This window comes from Chionomys nivalis, chromosome 18 (genome assembly GCF_950005125.1).
Source record: "Chionomys nivalis chromosome 18, mChiNiv1.1, whole genome shotgun sequence".
NCBI lineage: Eukaryota > Metazoa > Chordata > Mammalia > Rodentia > Cricetidae > Chionomys > Chionomys nivalis.
This window is the reverse complement of record NC_080103.1, coordinates 15333939-15354476: the sequence shown is the minus strand read 5'-3', so window position 1 is coordinate 15354476 and position 20538 is coordinate 15333939. Positions and strand designations below refer to the sequence as shown.

The window sequence follows — 20538 nt, the reverse complement described above, 5'->3', positions numbered from 1 at the left end:
AGACAGCCTGTACTCTAAAAACAAAACAAGTACCCTAAACATTTAAGTCATCAGGACTTCATTACGTTCGGGATCATTTACTCGCCCTAATGAATCAAACAAAATACTATCAGATATTTGCTCAACTGGATATTTTTCAGGATGGGATGACTGAACAAAACAGTAGGAAAAATAAGTGTATGTTACGAATCGTGTACGTATCACCTGTCTTGTTTCTACTTTGTGATGATTATCTTAGGAAAATTTTATTTCACACACACACACACACACACACACATATGCACACTTATCCATCTACATCTATCTATCTATCTATCTATTATCTATCTATCTATCTATCTATCTATCATCTATACATCCATCCACTCATCCATCTATGCACCCACTCATCCACCCATCTATACATACATACACACATGCACACGTATCCATCTACATTTATCTATCTATCTATCTATCTATCTATCTATCTATCTATCTATCATCTACACATCCATCCATCCACTCATCCATCTGTTCACTCCCTCATCCACCCATCTATACATATATATACACACATGCATACACACATATTTATCTATACATACATACATACGTTTATCTATTCATCCATCCATCCATCCATTCATCCATTTACGATTTAAACGTTTGGCAGATCTTTGTTCTGGGTGTGATAAGGAGGAATCAACCAGCTCTGATTTGTCACAAGCAAGTCAAATCTCTATAATTCAATGCCACTGTATTTTAGAAATGTTTCTGTTTAATTAAAGCACTTTTCTTCCATAATCTGTAATCCACAGCAAGAAATGTGACCGTGTCTGCCGAGCAGCAGGCCGTGTGGGAAGGAGAGGAGCTTACCCTTCTCTGCAAGGCAGGTGGGGATGCAGGTCCTCTGTCTGTGAGCTGGTGGCTCATCCCACAGGCCCAGACCACACCTGTGTTTGTGGCTGGCATGGAACAAGATGGTACTGTTCAGCTGGGAGTCTCTTCTCCAGGCCCCAGGTCCCACAGTAACAAAAGGTTGGAGAAAGTGGACTGGGCCACCTTTCGGCTGGAGATCGTCTCGGCCATGGTCACAGACAGTGGCACCTATGAATGCAGAGTGTCGGAGAGGCTCCAGAACCAGGCCAAAGAGTTGCAGTGGACCCAAAAGATTGCAATCACTGTCAAATCTCTGAGTGAGTATCTGGGGAATCCTTTTCTGAATGTGTGTCAATCACTTCGTTCTATACTGCAGTTTGAGTAGGGTCATCCAGACCCCCTGCCAGTTGTGTAGGTACCCCCACGATAAATGAAGCAGGATCTACCTATCAGGCCTGCCGACTAACCTTCGAGTTCATTCATCCTTATAGATGGTTCTAGAGCGCAGCTTGTGAATTGTTCAAAGTTGAGCACAAACCCCTATGAATAGGAGTTGGCTTCCAGATGAATGGAGCCAAGCCTGTTCCGTTCTGGCAGCAGCCTGGGCATCCCAAAGTCTTTTCTAGCCCAAGCGAGAGAGTGATGCTGAACCCTGGGGGTGGGGAGGAGGCCAGACACTGGCTGTGCGTGTTCTACTTGCTGAGTGGGGAGAGGAAGGAGGCCAGACCCCGGCTGTGAGTGTTCCACTTGCTCAGCGCAGCTGTCTGAGTGGCACACTGTGGAAACACTGCCTGTTTGTTGTGGCTGCTGGGAACAGTCGGCGGCAATGCGGGAAACTTGGGAGGGCTGGGGTTGGGATTCGGGACAGACTGTACCCCCAAATTCATGATAGTCCAGGAGCACAAATGTGTGTCCCTGTGTGAAGGGTGCCATTGAGAAAACTTGGACGTCCTGCGCTGGGGCTTGGTAAACAGGAAGCGTGTCTCACTTCCCCCCCACAGAATCAAGTTTACAGGTTCGTCTGATGAGCCGTCAGCCACACGTGACACTCACCCACACCTTCGACCTGTCCTGCATAGTGAGGGCCAACCACTCGGACCTCGAGCTGCCATGCTCAGTGACGTGGCAGTTCCAGCCAGCTGGTTCTGGAGCCTTCCATCAGCTAGTTCGGATCACCCACAATGGCACAGTTGAATGGGGGAACGACCTCTCCCAGTTCCACAGGAAGACAAAGGTTTCACAGTCTTCACTCCGCTCTCAACTCCAAATCCACGATGCCTCCGTGGAGGAGACCGGGGTGTATCGGTGCACGGTGGAAGGTTATGACAGGAATTCCCTGTACACAAGTGGCCCAGCCCGGGTATCTGCCACCTCTAACCCAGTGAGGATTACTGTCACTTTTCCAGGTAAGGAAGGCGCGAAATTGATCCCTGCTTTTAAAAAGGGGTAAAAAAAAAAAAAATTAGAAAAGAATCTTTTTATTTTTTTCTGGTCAGGTGTGATTATGCACTCTTATAATCCCTGTACTCAGGAGGCTGAGGCAGGAAGATTGAGAATTCAAGGTCAGCCGACACTACAATTCGAGCCTCTGTCTCAAACTGTAACAACAACAAAACTCCTCCCCCAACTTTGTGTAAACTATAGAAGTAAACAAAAATACCCAGTCACTGCATTTGTGGTGGTAAAGTAAGCATGTATGGTGGTATGAACACAAAGCCAGCACACATGGGAACCATACTGACCATTATTAAAACAATGAAATACCTCCACACCAACTAATGACTACCGCTCTGTGCCTTTTCCCATCTGCTGGGACTTTCTTTTGCCAGCAGCTAAAAGATACCGTTTGGCACAGCAGGTCCTCAAGGGCCTCCCTCCAGAGGGCACAATCTTTTAGGTTGGTCCCTGCCAGTGACCCAACACCTTTCTCATGTTTAGAAGTGGTGGCAATCATGTCGATTCCATTAGAATACACTTAGCTACCTCTTTAAATGTGTTAACATACAAGAGAGAACCTATGGCTTCAGTCAAATCAGTCTTAACTTAATAATAGTTCACAGAGGCTAAAAGTAAAACCCAGCCAAACTGAAGTTCTGCTAGGCCATGCGTGTGCTTTCTCTCTCCTGACTTGTATTTTCCCGGGATGGTGATGCAGCCAGGGTTTTACACGTTACTTAATCTACCCCCACCTCAGTCACTGCTTCTGTAAATTGCTGGTGTGCACGTGAACTGAGGTGTGTCTGTAGCATGCCTACTGCAGTGCCTGGCTTGCCAAGCAGATGCTCAGGCGTGGCAGCCACCACCATCTCTGTGTTGCTGAGAATTATTTGTGCTCATAGTAATGACCTTACTCATGAATTCATGCCTTAATTTCCTTGTCCTTCCCTGATGTTTGAGATTGATTCCATAAATCTCTAATCTTTTATTTATTTATTTATTTATTTATTTATTTATTTACTTTGTTCTCGACCCAATGACAGGAAGTTTTCTTCCTACTACTAATGATTTCTTCTCATTCTCTTGTATTCTCCTCCTCCATGGAGTCACTATTTAAATTTTTTGTGTGTGTGTGTTTTGTTTTTTGACAGTGTCTTATTCTGTAGTGCGGGCTGATCCTCCTGCCTCAGCCTCCTAAGTGCTAGGATTACAGGTGTGGGCTGCACGCTTGGCTTTGCTTTCTTTTTCTTAACTCAGGTTAGCATCAGATGAATTACGTAGCCAAGAATGACCTTGAACTTCTGATTCTCTTCCAGGGTAGGCAAGCATTTGTCCCAGTGAGCCCAGTGTTTTCGTTAAAAACATCCATTCTTTGGGATTCAAGCTTGACGTGTCCTCTAACCCTCCAGGCTTTTCTAGGGAAAATCCTTTCTGCCTGTGGATACGATCCACCCATTGACAACTTCCACATTCATTGTTCAGAATGGTTTTCCTTCTGGTCTTGGGATTCCTATCTAACTGCTTCCCAGACATGCCTGTACTCAGTGTCAGAGCCTACATTATCATCATTGTCCAAAGATGTCCCTTCCATACTGTTCCTGTTGTCCTTACCACATCCCAGCGCCCCAGATTAGAAGCTGTGTCCTCTTCATGTCCAAACTCTCCTGGCAAACCCTGAAAGACTTTCGGTAATCCCACGCAGCTGTTTCTCCAGGGCTTCCTACTTTTTGTCTTAGATCTGACCCAACCACACTGAACCGCCTGAAGTTTGATAATCCACATGTATCGCGTGTTCAAAGCCATTATTCAAATTGTTCCTTTTATGTGGAATTCCTTTGCTCTCTATTCATCTGAACGACTACTATTAATCTTCAAGTCTTAGCTCAGAGTTGCCTCCTCCAGGAAGTCTCTCCCCATTCCTGTCCTTGGGTTAGGTAAACCTGCTGGGTGATCCTGATATTTGTTGCATTTCTGCATATCTCTGTTATACATGTGAGTCTTTGTTCCTGTCTTATATCTTCCTCTAAACCAGTGGTTCTCAACCTTCCTAATTAATGCTTTGACCCTTTAATACAGTTCCTTCTGTTGTGGTGACCCCCCACCCATAAAATTATTTTTGTTGCTATGTCATAACTGTAATTTTGCCACTATTATGAATCATAAATACCTGATAGGATCCTGTGAAAGGGTTGGTCAACACCCCCGAAGGGGTCACGACCCACAGGTTGAGAACTGCTGCTCCAAACTGATTCACTGATAGGAAGTGTTCACAAAATACCTAAAATAGTCTGGTATGTGACAGAATATGTGATTAATATATGTTTGTTGAGGGGGAATAAAGGAACCTTCTGGCAGCATCAACAGCAGTCGAGAGATCAGCAAGAAGTGAGAATGAGAATAAGATTCATTGTGCATCTGTGACAAAGGAACAGCCACTGGGGTTAAAAGATGGCAGAGTCCCTTCCCACATGAAATCCTCCCAGTGGCATGGCTGCAGAAAAAAGAGACACAATTTTCATAGCCCATGCACAACGTCCTCTTGCTTGCTCGTGTTTGAAGGCAGCTCTGACTAGACTTTAACAAATCGGGGTCTTAGGAGCAGTTCATATAGTAAACACACAGAGACAGAGAGCTCTCAGAATGATGCAGACATGCTATGGACGAGATGCCTCTGCTGAGTGCAACAGTATTATAGTGTGGGGAAGAGCTGGCCTCTTTTCCCAGGGCTTCCCCCCTCCCCACACAGTAAGGACAGAATGAGGATGAGCAGGTGGACGTTATGAAGAGAGACATCAACTTGCAATCACACAGAATTCTCACAGGCATGTCCGGTCTTTTGACATTGTAACACAACACTGTCATCTACAAAGTTTATGCACAGCCGAAGTATGAAGAATGAAATCAAATTTCATAGTATTTTAAGTAAGTTGGCAATTTTGTGTTGGGCCACAGTCACAGCTATTCTTAGCCACACGCAGCCTGGGATGGGAAGGGTGGCTTCGTCAGATTTTGAATGGTGTCAAAGCTGAATGAACAGCTAAGGGCATCTACTGAGAGGGAATTCATCCACATGATGGCTGTCTTCCCTAGTTGAAGTGCTAGCTTGAAATTCTGTATTTTGTTTTCCCTAACAAAGTAACTCTTTTTATCCTTTTCATTCAGAAAGCAAACTGAGTTTGAACTCCAGTAGTCAAGTCCAAGAGCTCCCCATCAGCTCCAGCACACATATAGAATGTTCCGTCTTGTCCCGGTCTGCTGGAAACCTTCCGTTAGCCATCACTTGGTTCTTTTCTCCCGCTCCTACAAGTGAGTCCTATCTGAAGATCCTAGAAATAGACCAAACCAATGTTGTAAAATACGGAGATGCATTTCAAACCCCTCAGAGCAAGCAAAAATTTCATTCTGAGAAAGTTTCCCAAGATTTGTTTCTGCTGAACATTCTGAACATGGAAGCCAATGACGAGGGTCACTACCATTGTGCCGCGGAGGAATGGCTCTTATCTACAAATGGTACTTGGCAAAAGCTTGAAAGAAAGACTTCAGGACTCACAGAATTGAAACTCAGGCCCACAGGTAAACCTCAGAAGGGTGTTGTCATATGTCTTTCTATAAGATGGCCGGCTTTTCTCCAACAGCATCTAGGGTGTGACTGTGAAGAGATTAAACATATCATCTGGCCGGGTGGTGGTGGCAAAGAGTGGCAGAGGCAGGCAGATCTTTGTGAGTTCGAGGACAGTCCGATCTTCAAAGCGAGTTCCAGGACAGTCCTGGCTATCACAGAGAAACCCTCTCTAAAATACCAAACCAAACAAAACAACAGTAACAACAAAAATCTGGACCATAAGAGTAATGGCCACCTACAAATGCCCACGGGACCTGGTCGCCCGCCAAAAGAGGAGAGGTTACTTAAGGTGAATCAGTTTGAGGTTTTGAGCTCCAGTGGGAACAAGATCCCTTTGCCTGGTCTGCCTGGCAGCTTGGCAGCCTGGTCTGTGCAGCTGCCCAGGGAATCGTATCTCCAGATCTCTATAATAACAAGCGGTGTCACTCCAGTGGGGCTCTACTGTAATTTGGCAGAGAAAGAGTAATACGAAGCATATTTCTCCCACTGTGAACAGAAACTGTACAACTCTATGGGGACGTGTGGAGAAATTGCTTTTCAACATTTGGCTGCCTAAACATAAGGCAAATAGAAGTAGTTAACTGTTGGAATGGCTTACTGGGGGAGCCTTCTCCACCTCTGGAGATCTTCGAAACTGTAATGGAACTTCCATCCGTTTGAGCTAGTCTGAGCACTGCTGTCTGAAGGCGGGCAGGCTTGTCTAGGTCTCTCCGCACTGGCTGGGTCACCTCTAACTGTGGGTTAAAGTCAAATGGGCGTCACGGCTAAGGAACTGGACAAGAGCCAACAGCATGATGTAAATAACTCCATCTAATGTGGTGCTTCAAGTACTATTTTCAAGGTGACATTAAAAAGAAAAAAACCCTAAGATTATAACTGGACATTCCCATATGCCAGGAAACAGAACTGCAAAGATGAAAAAGACACAGCTCTTGCCATAGGGGGAGCTCGGTCTGGGAGAGAAGCAGGGGTAAAACATAGCTTAGAAGAGATCTCTGCCTTGCTTCCTCTCCAGGCCGCTCCCCTGTCTCCTTTAAGTTTGTGGGTTCCTCAGGGAAGGCTCGTGGGCTCTTCTGCTTTAGTCTCTGCTGCTCTCAGGGCTTCTACACCACTGTCCTGGCTAAACTGTCACTTACATCTTTGGATTTTGATATCTGAGCCCTAGACTTGTGGATCCTACTGTTTACTCCTGTGTGGATGCTCCAGAGGGCCCACCACCACTGCATTGATGTTTCCTACATTCTGCGTCTGTGTGGCTGACATACTTGCCTTCCACTCTCCCTGGCCAAACACTTGACGGCATGTGCCTGCAGGTTTTTTTTTTTTTTTTTTTTGATTTTTCGAGACAGGGTTTCTCCGTAGCTTTTGGTTCCTGTCCTGGAACTAGCTCTTGTAGACCAGGCTGGACTCGAACTCACAGAAATCCGCCTGCCTCTGCCTCCCGAGTGCTGGGATTAAAGGCGTGCACCACCACCGCCCGGCGTGCCTGCAGGTTTTGAGGAGGCAACGTCTTTTGGTTCAAGCCCGTGTTCCCCAGGTAGAAATAAGGCCTCAGTATTAGATCTTTTAGTGTATCAAGAAATTCTCGCAGTCTTCATCATTGAATAGATTGCATTGAAAGGCACCTAGGAGGTTAGTAAGGTGTGTTTTGGGTGTGTTTAGGAGAACATCTCCAGAGAGAATTTGCTAAGTGGAGACCTGACTGAATGCGTGTGGTCTTATCAAATAGCCTGGCGGTCCCAGACAGAATAGAAGAAGAAGGAAGACGATAGTGCAGGCATATTCTCTCTCTCTCTCTCTCTCTCTCTCTCTCTCTCTCTCTCTCTCTCTCTCTCTCTCTCTCTCTGTCTCTCTCTCTCTCTCTCTCTCTCTCTCCATCCCTGCCACTCTGAGAGGAGCTTGTGCCACCTATTCCAGCGCTGACATTCTTCTGCCTTACCTTGGGCCCAAAGCAAACAATCCACCTGACTTTGGACTGAAATCTCTGAGGCCATCCACAGAACAAACCATTCTTCCTCTAGAATCTTTCTTTTAGACATTTGTTACAACAACACCAGCAGTAGCAACAAAGAAACTCATACAGGAAATTGATGTCAGAGAGGTGGGGCTAATGCTGCGATCCAACCTGATGAAGTGGGTTCTTAAGATCTGAAACTGGTTTGTGGGAAGAGCCTGGAAGAGGTTGAAGAAGCAGGCTAGAACGTCTCTAGAACGCTTTACAAAGAACTTAATGGGCAATTCTGGTGAAAGAACATGCTGGTAGGAATGTGGACAGAGAGACTGTGCTTGTGAAACTTTGCAAAGAAATGAAGACTTTATTGGGAATTGGACTAAAGGTCACTCCTATGGATTTCTGGCGAATATTGTGTTTATTCCCCAAGACTTGAGTGAGGTTGAACTCAAAAGGAATGGAAAGAATTCTAAGGCAACTCAGGCTATGACGTGGTTACCGCTAGCTGCTTTTAGCCAGCTTTACAGTGACAATTAGAAGCAAAAACAGGGCAGAAAATGTGAAAACCTTGGCATCTGCCCAATAAAGAGACTCAAGTTGGGATTCATGGAAAGTGTGGCTATCAGAAGTTGGTGCTACAAACTTTGCACTAGCACAAAAGGAAAGGTACCTTGGCAGTATCTCGGAATTGACCGGACCCACCAATCAGACTCAAGGATGTAAGAGTAAATTCATTCAGTACATTTCCTTTGAAAGCCAAGTGTGGTGGCATGCAACCAGGAAGACTGAGGCAGAAAGACATCCTATCTTACACAGTGAGCTCCAGACTACCCTGAGCTTCTGTGGGTTTTGTTGTTGTTGTTGTTGTTGTTTTTAATAACTTGACCTTGAGATGAGAGCGAAATGGCTGGAGTCCACTGCTCACACAGAATTCCACAGGAAGCTGCTTCTGTGGGATCTGTGGCATGGACACTAAGGGACCACAGAAGCCATGGTCCAAGGACTCCTTGTCATAGGTCAAGTTGGTTATAAACCTTATCAGCCATCCACATAGTGCTAGCTTTATAGACATGCAAAATATAGGAATTAATGGATCGCGGAGGCTGAAACCTCCAGTCATACAATAAATCTTTGCTTCCTTGTTTTGCTTGGGTATTTTTTGCCACAGTGGTGAAGAACTGACGAAGACAACACAATGGCACTTCTCAACTTGGGAATGTTTGTAGTTAACCAGATTCTCTTAAAATACTGAGGTATCGAGCAAATTCTGTCTCTCAGCAGTCTGAACAAGAGATAACATCTGGGTGTGGTGGGTGAAGGTGATCTCCTCAGAAGTGGGACTGGTGTGTAACGCCGAACTTGAGAGAACACTGAAAGTTGTGAACAGCACCTGTGGGAGATCAAAGAGGAAGTTCAAAGACAGGTGAAAGCTGCAAGCCCTGCTGAAGTTGTGTCTGTTTCAGTGGTAGAGTCTATCAGGTGAAAGGTCAGGCAAAAGGGGGGAAGTGGTAAGCTTGGTTCATAGCAAAGAATGTTCTGGCAAGTGTGGAAAAAAAGGGGAAGGATCAAAGGTAAACATCAATGATGAAGGTTCTAATGTCTGGAGAATACCAGACAAGATCTCCCAGTGGAAATGATACACCTCAGAGGTGACCGTGTCAAAAGTCCTCTCTTCTCTAACCGCTCACCACTTTGCCTTCTAGGAAGTCAGATCCGCGTCAGCAAAGTGCACTGGTTGGAAAACGCTACTGAGCATGAAGAAGTGGGCCTCAGCTGCGGCCTGGACGGCCCTGACAGTCCAGCCTCCCTGTACTCCGTGACATGGTACTGGAGCAGGGAGAACGCCGTGAGTCAGATGCTGGCCCACCTGCAGTATGACGGCTTGCTGGAGTTTGGCCAAGAGGGCCGCAGGAGGGCCCTGCACTGCTACCGATCCTCTCCCACAGACTTTGTCCTGAAGCTGCATCGGGTGGAGCTGGAGGATGCTGGGATGTACTGGTGCAGGGTGGCAGAGTGGCAGCAACATGGCTCCCCAGGCAAGTGGCTCAACCAAGCCTCCGATGAGTCGCAGCGGATGATGCTCAGGGTGCTGCCTTCAGGTAACGTGGGGGTCAACCAGCCACTGGCTCATGGGGTCACTGGCCTATCCGGCTTCCCTCTGTGCTTCCTCCTAGCTTTGTTTCCTTCTTTTTCCAGACTAATGACAATTTTTCAGATTTCTCAAAGATGATGACTTTACTGCCTTTCTCCATAGTAACTCATTTGAACCCTCAAGGTTCCAGGAGGTTTGGGCACAGACACTTGACTAATGGGCACATGTGCTCTGTTCTGACTTTCCCTTCCCAAGCAAAAGGCCATCAGCATCATGTGTGCTCAGATATCCAAGGAACATGGGCAGCCAGCACACTGACCTCTTGGCCGATCCTCTGATCCCAGGATGCTGTTGTGTGGTGGAAAAGAAAATGAGGCAGAATGAGATGATAGTTGTGATGACGTCTCTGCGTTTTGACCTAGCTGAGCTAAAGTCAGTTATGCACAAATACACCCTTGGTCAAGGGAAGAAAAATTAACAGAACTAAAAACTCTCTTCCTCAGAGGATCAGTGCTGGGATCTCTGACTGACTGACTGACTGACTGACTGACTGACTGACTGGCAGTCTCTCTCCTTCTATCTCCCCCCCCCCCTTTCTGTCTCTCTCTCTTTCTTATCTCACCAAACTGTCAGGTCTTTGACAATGTTACTAGGCAAACATACTCAACTTACAGAAAACAATTACTGTGGCTCAGAGCTTTGGAGACTCTGGTCTCAGACATTTGGGCCCAGGACTCTGAATCTACAGGCACACACCATGGCAGGAGTGTGTAGCTGGCATGCCTTTAGTGACATGAAGATCTCCCATCAGAACCTTCTCCTGAAGAAACCACTACCTCCTAATGGAACCAAACTAGGAGCAAGTCTTTCCCACAAGGATCTTTTAGGGGATGAAATGATCATTTAAAATCCAAACATCAGCAATGCTCACTTGGTATCCTCTTCCCATTGTATTATTGTGTCTTGGAAGACACCAGAGAAGGAAGGATACCATATAGAGCTGCCTTATAGTCACCAAGAAAGAGAAGTGCTACTCAAAGGCCTTTGGCCAAAGAGTGACAGTTCTCTGTGTAGGAAAGTCATCCTCAGCCAATGTCTCAGCCTTGTGTAGTATCAGACAGCTGATGGGCATCTCTGAGGCATGTGTTACTAAGAAGAACTCTTTCTTCCAGCTGGACCAATGCATCGTGACTGGCTATAGTATCTGCCAGTTCATTATCTTTGCTGCTTCTTTCTAGTGGGACTCAGATAGCGGAAAGGTGAACTACAGACTGGACTTATGTTGGGAAAGGATCACTAGAGAAATTAAGGCAGAGTTTTGGGACCCCACCACACTCCTAACAGACAAGTTGGCTTTAGCTGCAATCTCAGGAAGGGAACAGATGCGTGTGGCAGTTTCTCTCCAGCAAAGAGAGCCTCACGGCATCCCAGTGAGGCTCAGTCTGACTTGTTCCCTAGGATTCTACCATCTTCTTCCCCTGTTCATTCCTCAGGGCTCCACCATCCTCTCCCCTATCCATCTTCAGGGCTCCATTTTCCTTCCCCCATGTCCATTCCTCAGTAACTCTTTTTTACTTCCAAATGACCAGGCAGAAATTTTTTATCAGCTTTTTATTCCAACAGTTACAGGTTATCCCACATATCTGGGCAAGCCCCACAAATGTTTTCCCCGAGAATTCATAGGCCCCATAGAATCAGCGGTTTTTACAAGAAAATAAATAGCAACCATAAACAGGACAGATTCTGTGACAGATTCTCTGAGACAGGTGAGAGGCTGCCCAGCATATCTATGTGAGATCATGGAGAATATCTTGGAGATCATGTAGAAGATGAACTCTGGAAGGAGATACTAAAAACGGAGTCATTTTTGTGAAGAAGCACACAGGTCTGTGCCATGACCAACAGGGTTTTCATTGCAGCTAACGTCGTGTTCCCAAGGAAATCCTGGAACTGAGCAACTGGCCTTCTCTGACTCAGGCTCCTGGCTAGTGGTTAGGGAGACAATCGGGGTGATAAAAAGTCCTTAGGGGCTGGAATCAGAGAAGCCTAAACTCAGATCGCAATCCTAATCACTTATTAGCTATGTCATCAGACTATTGATGTGGACAATGTCTGGCTTTCTCATAAAAATGAAGATCATAATACAAATATGTTTTAAAAAACCTAGGCACTGAGCTGGGCAGTAGTGGTGCACACGCCTTTCATCCCAGCACTCGGGAGGCAGAAGCAGGCGGATCTCTGTGAGTTCGAGACCAGCCTGGTCTACAGAGCAAGTTCCCAGGACAGTCAGGGCTGTTATATAGAGAAGCCCTGTCTCAAAAGAAAAAAAAGAATTGTACAAGATCTGCACACACAAAACCGTAAATGGCAGGGACCATTCCCACAGAATGGGAAAGCTGAATCCACCGTGACAAGTGCCAGCAGACAAGTATAGTCCCAGAATACTGAGGGAGCAATTGAACCAGAGTGAAGGGTCAAGTAAGGGTGGGAAGGTTCCTTAGGAGACAGATGTATGAGAAGAGAGAAAACGTTTAGGAAAATGAAAAGGTACGCAATATAGCAAAAGGATATAAGCTTCATGTCAGAGCAAGGGCTTGCAACTCAGCACACACAGTCCAAGGCTAAGCGATGAGGGCCCGGAGTGGGGGTGGCATGGAGCTCAGATGTGTTTAAGTGTGGGAAGTGAGGGCGGGGCGTTTATATTACGACGGACATGGGGTGCAGCAGAACAAGTTTAAGTATGACAGTGACACCCTTGGAGTCACCTTAAGAGAGTTCCCATTGGGAGCAGACGTGAAGCTGAAGTGGAGGGAGGCAGACAGGGAGAAGGACATGAAGCTGTAGCCAAGAGGAGGCAAAATGGAGGCCCGAGCTCAGGCAGTGCTAGTGAGAAGGGGGAAGGAAGAACAAGCCGTAGGGATCGGGAGGTCAATTAGTTGGACATCTGTGGGCTGTGCGTATGCAGAAGAGGCAAATTTGTATCGGGACTCAAGTGGATCACAAGTTCATTTGCCAAGCAACCAAACCAAGGCTGGGGAGTGGGAGGGTCCAGTTTGTGCAAGCTGGGCTGGAGCTCAACCCAGAGAGAGTTTTCGAGAAGTGTTTCTCTGGGAGATAGTGGGAATTCCAAATGTCAACTGTATCTGACTTGTACCCTAGGAGCTATCAATGTGTGGCCAGAATGACAATGCTCCAGGAAGGACACATGAGGTGTCCGTGCGTTGGTGGTGGGAAATCAGGATAGCATATCAGGAGACAAGGGAAACCCGAGAGACAGAACAGCACCCAAAGCCTGTTACAGATAAGAATGGGAGACTGGGAGACGGCTCAGTGCTTAAGAACACCACTTTGCAGCCATGGGAGTTTGAGTACAGGGCCTGGTACCCAATCCAGGCCTGATCTCATATCCACTGGTGACCCTGGAACTGTGGGAGGTGGTCAGGAGGCTCCCTGGGGTTTGCTGGCTGCCAGTAGAGGCAAGAAAGAAACGTGAGGTGTGGGTACAGGAAACACGTTGCCTCAAAGGGACAAGACGGAGAGTACACCTGTATGCATGCATGCAACACACACACACACAGCGAAGGGGAACATCTCCACTGAACCTATGTTAGGGGGAGAAAAGCAGTAAGATCAGCAGGCTGAGGTGGCTGAAGAGTGAGGAAGGAAGCAGACACGTCAGGCTCAGGTCTTTTCTCAAGAGCTGTAAAGAGCAAGAGAGAAGTCCATAGAAATGGCAGAAAGTACTAACAATGAGTTTTAGTTATTTGCTCTGTTTGGAGTCCAATTTGGTAGGATCCCGAGCATGTTTCCAGTACATAGGGGAGGAGGCAGAGAGAAGGAAGGTGAAGTCCGTGCAGCAGCTTAGCACCTGGCTGTGGGTGGAACCCTTAAGACAGTGCGCCACCTCCATGCCATCCTTGTGTGGCCAGAATGACGATATGTCCACATCTGAGCCTTCACGTTTCTCTGACTCACCTTCTCTCAGCTGTCACCCTGCCTGTCAGCTGTCACACCTGTACCACGCGTCGTCAGCAGTGGACATGGACTCTGGGAATATGTCGGCATGGCATGTCCTCTGTCAGCTCTAGACTGACCTGAGAGTAGTTCAATATTTACCAGCCCACAAGTGTACTCCTGCCGACTGCCAACTCTGCATGGTGGTGGAATCCAAGTCAAATACAATTCACCACTACTCTTCACTTCTCCACTTCCTCTGTTTGACTGTACCAGATTGGGTTAGTTTTAGGACGACAGAAAAGAGCCCTGGATCCCATGGCTTGAGGGGAGGCATATTCTGGACCTTGCTCCTCTCCCCCAGTATTGTCTTTATAGTGACTTAGCAGGCTAGGGGCCATAGGGCCAAACCGAGTCTTTCTACCTCGCCTTCAGATCCTAAACACAAATGCATTATCCTTTTGCTTGTTAGTTTGTTGAGATAGAGTTTCCTGGAGCCCAGGCTGTCCTCACACACGGAGTATAGCCAAGGATAACCTTGCAGTTCCGATCCTCCTGCCTCTGCCTCCTCAGCACTAGGGCTGCATATCTGCTCCGTTACACCAGATTTGCATGGCGCTAGGAAACGGACCCAGGGCTGTGCGCATGTCAGGCAGGCACACTGCCAGTCGAGCTACATACCCGGTCCCTAAATGTCACATTCTGAAAAGTTGTCTGAGATGCAGTGACAGGTCAGTCCATAAGGCTTTGGGGCAGGGTGCAGATGGACTATTGATGGCAGCACAATACTCATTACTGTCGCCTAGCTTTTATTTAGATGAGGACTTTTTTGGAAAGTGAATTCTTAAAGCAGACATGCATTCCTGCCATACTGGAGTTTCTAGAAAGGCCGTTTGTTTACTTTCCCCGGTACACTCGGCAAGGTCTGGCCCAAAGCACCCAACTAACACTTGATGAAAGAATGGACAAGCACACTTCCAGCCAGGTTAAAACAGGAAGCTGGCAGGGGCCGCTTGTGGGATTAGGGGCCAGCTCACATGACCCAAGTTCTAGATGGAGTCGGGAGGTTCGAAGCATCTTCATCCTCTCCCTCTCGAGTCAGCCTTTCCGAAGTAGTGTCCAAAAGAAGAGCTATTCATGGCATGCTTGGCTGTGGGCAGAAGGACGCGAGATATAAGCGGCTGTTCGAGATGAAGTGTGCTCGCTATGGTTTTGGATCCATTCCGCAGGTCACGTCCTTTGCGTATGGGGCACTTACTTGGATTGATTCAAAATGCCATGCCAAGCTGGAATGGTTCTGAGTGTCGCCAGTTCTCATCCACATATGGGTGAGAGGCAGATGGTGGGAAATGGTGACTACAGGACCCAGAGCAAACAGTGCCCTCCCCCGGGAAGTAATTTAGAAGCACTGGAGCTGACAGTTGCTAGCTGTTGGCCAACTCAGCGCTGTGCCGAGGGCACTGTGCTGCCCTTTGGTGGCAAACAGCTCTAAATGGAGAAGCCGCCTCCCCACGAAGACTGTTCCTTCTTGCTAAAGGCTGGAGTCTCGGGGGCAGAATAGCCCAGTGCCAAATTTCTTCCTGTTTCCTGCATGCCCACCCCATCTCACCATCACCATACAGCCGGTCCAGCAGCTGTAAGACCATGGACTCACCTCCCAATTCTCTAGCACCCCTGACTAGAAAGAAAGCCGGTGCATTAGTTACTTTCCTATCGCTGTAATAAAAGACTATGGCCAAGGCAACTTACAGAAGAAAGAGTTTGTTTGGGCTTATGATTCCAGAGGGGAAGCAGCCATGATGGCAGAGCAGAGGCAGCAGGTAGCAGGCGCAGTCGATAGAGCAGACACAAAGGCTCTCGTCTTGAACTGTACAAAGCAGAGAGAGCGAACTAGAGGCAGCGTGGATCTTCAGACTCTCAAAGCCTGCCACTGCGATGCTTCCTCCAGCAAGGCCAGACTTCCTCAACCTCTGCAAAACAGCTCCATTAATTGGGAACCAAGTGTTCAGATGCCTGAGATGGATGGGATAGCTCACCCCTATCACCACAGCCGGTGGGGTCTCCTAAGAAATCATTGAACATTCCAGTGAAGGGTAAGATTGAGCCCATGGAGGAAGGTGAGGATTCTGTTGCGTTGTGTTCAGCCTCCCATCTCTGGGACAGGAAGCCTGAGATAACCTTTAGGGAGGGAACTCCTATTGTATTTCATAGTTTTGGAGTTTTGAGGCCACTGTTGGCTGGTCCATGGCTTTGGGCAGCAGCAAGGTGGGTAAGAGGGTGCATGTGACACTCCAAGAAGCTTCCCACCTCTTGAAATCCTGGAAGCGAAGAGGAAAAAGGAAAAATAGAAGAAGAAATCAGAATTCTACTGTTCCCTTTAAGGTTGTGCTCCCAATGGCCCCGCCTCTTCAAAGTCCCATGACTTTTCTGTAGTACCAAGCTGAGGCCAAATCTTGACTACTTGGGCCTTTAGAAAACATTCTAGATCCAAACCACAGAGCTGAGGTCTCTATGAGGAGTCAGCAGGCTTGGGAGAAGGATGCCTAGGTGTTTCTCAACTCCCTCAGGAACCTTCTAGCTAATGTCTATTGCTTGCCCACTTGACAAATGGTCTAGGAATTGTGCTAAATGTTATATTACATATCTCATTGAAACTCGATGAATGATCATCATCCCTGTTTAGTTAATAAGAAAACAGAGGATTGGAGGAGATGAATAACTTGTCCAATGTTCACAAGAGTGAACTGAAGAGTGAAGATTTGAATCAAGCTCTCTCTGAAATACAGTTGGTACTCATCCACCCTGCTGCAGAAATGCTCGTGGCCGGTGTTTTAACCAGGACCCTATGGCTCCCCCCTCTGTCAGAGAAAGTTCTTGGGTCTGAGCTCTGTCAAGAGAGACACTAAGACAGGCTGTCCTTTTGGGTCAGAAGTTTATTATAAGAGTTATTCATGCCACGGAAGACAACAGCACAATAGGGGCCCTAAAGAGAGTTCGGGCTCACAGGCAGTGGTGGTGGGGGGGGCTCTTCCTAGAGGTCTCAGGAAAGGGAAAGTTTCCCCATCATGAGCTTGTAGCCAGGCTATCTCTGATTCACCTGCTGCAGAATGGGTGGGGTGGGGAGGAGAGGGGATGCCAGAGGAAGGGTGTGCAGCTCTGAGGAGGTGAGGAAATGGTGTAGGACCCGTCTAGCTGAAGTGTGCCCATTATAGAGGTGGAGGGATGTGTCAACACTGGCACCCTTTGATATCCCAGGGAGTCCAACCCTGAGGTTTATAAGCTTCCTTGAGGAAGTGAAAATCTTGGCTGTCTGTCATTCTCCACGAGTCTGGACACCTGAGGAGAATGTTTACACCTCATCTATGGGCTCTCTGCAGGGATCCTGCCATTTCCTTACAGTGGCTGTTGTTATGAAAAAGAAGTTTCTGTAGGGATGAGTGGTTCAGCCCTGTGATCTGTTCTACCACAGCCTTAGTCTCTGACTCCTTTGACCTTGCTTGCAAGTGTCTTCACACGACACCTAGGAGACTAAGTACAGTCCAGCTGGAGCATCTGGGAAAAGACTGCTCGGAGACGGAAGAGTTAGAAATTAAAGCGGTATTAGGACCACACCTCTACTTCCAGCCTTTGGGAAGCAGGAGGATCCTGAGTTCAAGGTTCGTTCAGGCTATATAGTGGAATTATCTCAGAACAAAACAAACAAACAAAACAAAAGAATCCAAATGTCTCTTCCACTGATCGCGTTGTCAAGAAGAAAAATCAAAGGCAAGATGAAGACTACAAATGAGACTAGAAAAAACCCAGGCTGCCAGCTTCAACAGTTCTGTGCCAGCCCCATTCAGAACTGGCAGCCTAACATTCACCAAGGCCAGGCACTCTGCACAGCACCATGGTGGCCACGCTGGTCCTGGCATGGAGAATACACTTGGTCGGCAGTTGACTCCTTCATCCGGATCCCACGAGGCCTTCTAGGGGAAGTGCTGAACAAGATGCAGACACAGGTCCGACCCTCAGAGAGCTCACAGTGCCAGGCTGGAGCAACTGTCTGGGTTTTCTCTTGATTTCCAGCAGTCTTCAGCATGTAAAATGAATCAGTGAGGCCCCAAAAGGATTTCCTTTTGCAGCAGGAGGTTGATCAGAATGACCCATTAAACCTGTCTTTATCACCGAGAATCTATAATCTCATAAGTTCTATAGCTTAACCTTTGAAGAAGAGAGGGCTCGTGTCATTATGGTTTTCCAAGCAAAGCACAGCCGCTGTCAGCATCGGATTGTTCAGAATGGCCCCGATTTCAAATATATCAGAAATGTAGTTGGAAGACCACAGCGAGTGATTGATTGGTAGCTCTTTACACACATGGCTTTCTGCTGACTACCTGTAGCCCGGGCCTTTGATCAGTAGCCCAGGGCACCATTTTCCAGGACCTGTGGCATTTGAGTCCACTCTGCTTTGCTTCCCTGGGAAGCGGCTAGGAGCCCCACTGCCCCGCGTTGCCTTCTGATTGTCCCTCGCAGCAGATTGCGGCTGCCTGAGGATCACATGCTTTGGCATGTACAGTGTCTTTGGCCCTGCGGCAGCAGTCAATTGGGTTTAGTTGGGATTAGCAAACGTTCTTGAGCACTGTAGGTGATGCATGGATCCCAGGGCGCTGTCAGATGATCTCAGTCAAGGTAAGGAAGGGGCCAAACAAAGGGGCTGCCTGACAAGGGAGAACTGGGCCTCGTGAAAAGGCTGGGAGAAGTGAGATCCAACCAGACAGGGGCTGTGCCCAGAGGCATAGGAAATGACAGTTGAGCTTGGGAGACACAGAGCCAGGGACTGAGTGACCCGTGTGACGTGGATCAGGGGGAGAAGCACGCTCCTCCACAGGTTTGGCTGCTGCAGAAGGCAGCACAGTTCATTGTGAGTTCCAGAAGCAGCGGTGGGAATAACTCAGTTAAAAATTCAGGGCCAGCTACACAGCTGAGAACGAGGGCTGAATTATACATATCTTTTCTGAGGGAAGAAGATTAAAGAAAAGGTTTCCTTTTTTGTTTTGCCTTCCTTTTTGGCTGGTGGTTGTAAGTAGGTCACTGGCAGTTCTAAAGCTGCAGTAGCCGGGCAGGGGGGAGACGCGGGTGTTGAGAATGTCCTAGGCCTGTTCTTCGTGTGCTCTCACAGGATGCGGGGCCTGTGCCGTTCCACCCTGTCGTCTACATGCACGTGCCTCTGCTGATGTTTAAGGAGGTGTACGTGACGATCGACCCCGGTAATCTGGACACTGACTCTCTTCTCTGTGTTCCTCTTTTGTTGCAGAATCCACGTTCTCTTCCCGGATCTGCTCCTCTGAAGTCTTCCTCCACTTCCTCATCGTCTGTCCCTTCCTCATGCTGCTGCTTCTGTTCGCTTCCCTGCTCTGCTTGTGCTGGAAGGCCAGGAAGTTGTCACAGCTGAGTCTCAGTGCACAGAAAGAAAAGGCTCTCTGGGTGGACATGAAGAGAGTCTCTGGAGACTGGACCACGGGGAGGAAGACGAAGGATGCTGAACCCCAAGGAGAGCCTATGCTGATGGAGGGAATGTGATGGAATTGGATCGGACTGACCAGGGTGAACGAATTCTGCTTCAGGCCTTGGCCGGATTACCTAGGGACCAGAAGGGACGTGTCTTGGGCATGTGTTGTTAACCGGATCCTGTTGTGTTTCTTTGTTTATCACCCGTCTTACTCTTTGAGTCCTTCAGAGGTAGATAGCGTCATTGGCCCAGCTTACATAGACCTCTCTTCCTGGAGATCCAACCCTCCTCTGGAAAACAAAGAATACCAGTCAAAGAGCCTTCCTTCCTCTCTCTATTCCCTTGGAAACCTCAGCTTGGTTCGGTCACAGGGGAAATCATTTCTCTCTAGATAAGAGATGCAGGAGCAATCTGATGTTAGTAAAGCAAGAGGAACTGAGAGCATGGACTGAGATGCTCAGAATCTGACTCCCCAGCCAGTTTCTTTCTAGGCAGAACCCCCCCACAATCCCTTTTCAAATGCCTGCGGGAAAGTGTAACAGTAGGTATCCAGTCAGTATTGGTTCTTTGACAAAAGGATAACATGTTGTGGCCTTCTTGGCATTTTTATTTGACTTTGTGCTTTATGATTTGGGAGTGGTTTTTGTTTCTGTTCTTATTTTGTTGAGAAAGGGTCTTGTGAAATAGCTCAGGGATAGTCTTAAACTTGAACTCACAGTAGAGCCCCGCCCTTTATAGTCTGGGCTGTCCTTCAACTTGCAGCAGTTTTCTTCCTGCCAAGGCCAGCCTCTGAACACTGGGGTTAGAAGCATGAATTGGCACCAGGTGGTGATGGCACATGCCTTTAATCCCAGCACTCAGAAGGCAGAGGCAGGCAGATCTCTGAGATCAAGGCCAGCCTCTGAACACTGGGATTAGAAGTATGAATTGGCACCATGTGGTGATGGCACATGCCTTTAATCCCAGCACTCAGAAGGCAGAAGCAGGCAGATCTCTGAGATCAAGGTCAGCCTGGTCTACGTAGTGAGTTCCAGGACAGCCAGAGCTACACAGAGAAGCCCCATCTTTGGGGGGGGGGGGTCGGGGAATGCACACATTAGCATGCTTGGTGTAAGAGTTAGAAAGTCCAG

General features: G+C 47.6%; 1 protein-coding gene across 1 annotated transcript in view; it reads left to right on the top strand.

Annotated features, from left to right (window-relative positions):
• Cd101 (CD101 molecule) overlaps positions 1-19848 on the top strand; it is a 29598-nt gene extending 9750 nt beyond the window's left edge. Inside the window, exons 5-9 of the mRNA XM_057793938.1 lie at positions 801-1178; positions 1863-2267; positions 5461-5871; positions 9575-9970; positions 19214-19848. Coding sequence (XP_057649921.1) covers positions 801-1178; positions 1863-2267; positions 5461-5871; positions 9575-9970; positions 19214-19479 — 1856 coding nt within the window. The 3' untranslated portion in view covers positions 19480-19848. The remainder of the gene's footprint in view (positions 1-800; positions 1179-1862; positions 2268-5460; positions 5872-9574; positions 9971-19213) is intronic.
• Positions 19849-20538: the final 690 nt, after the last annotated feature.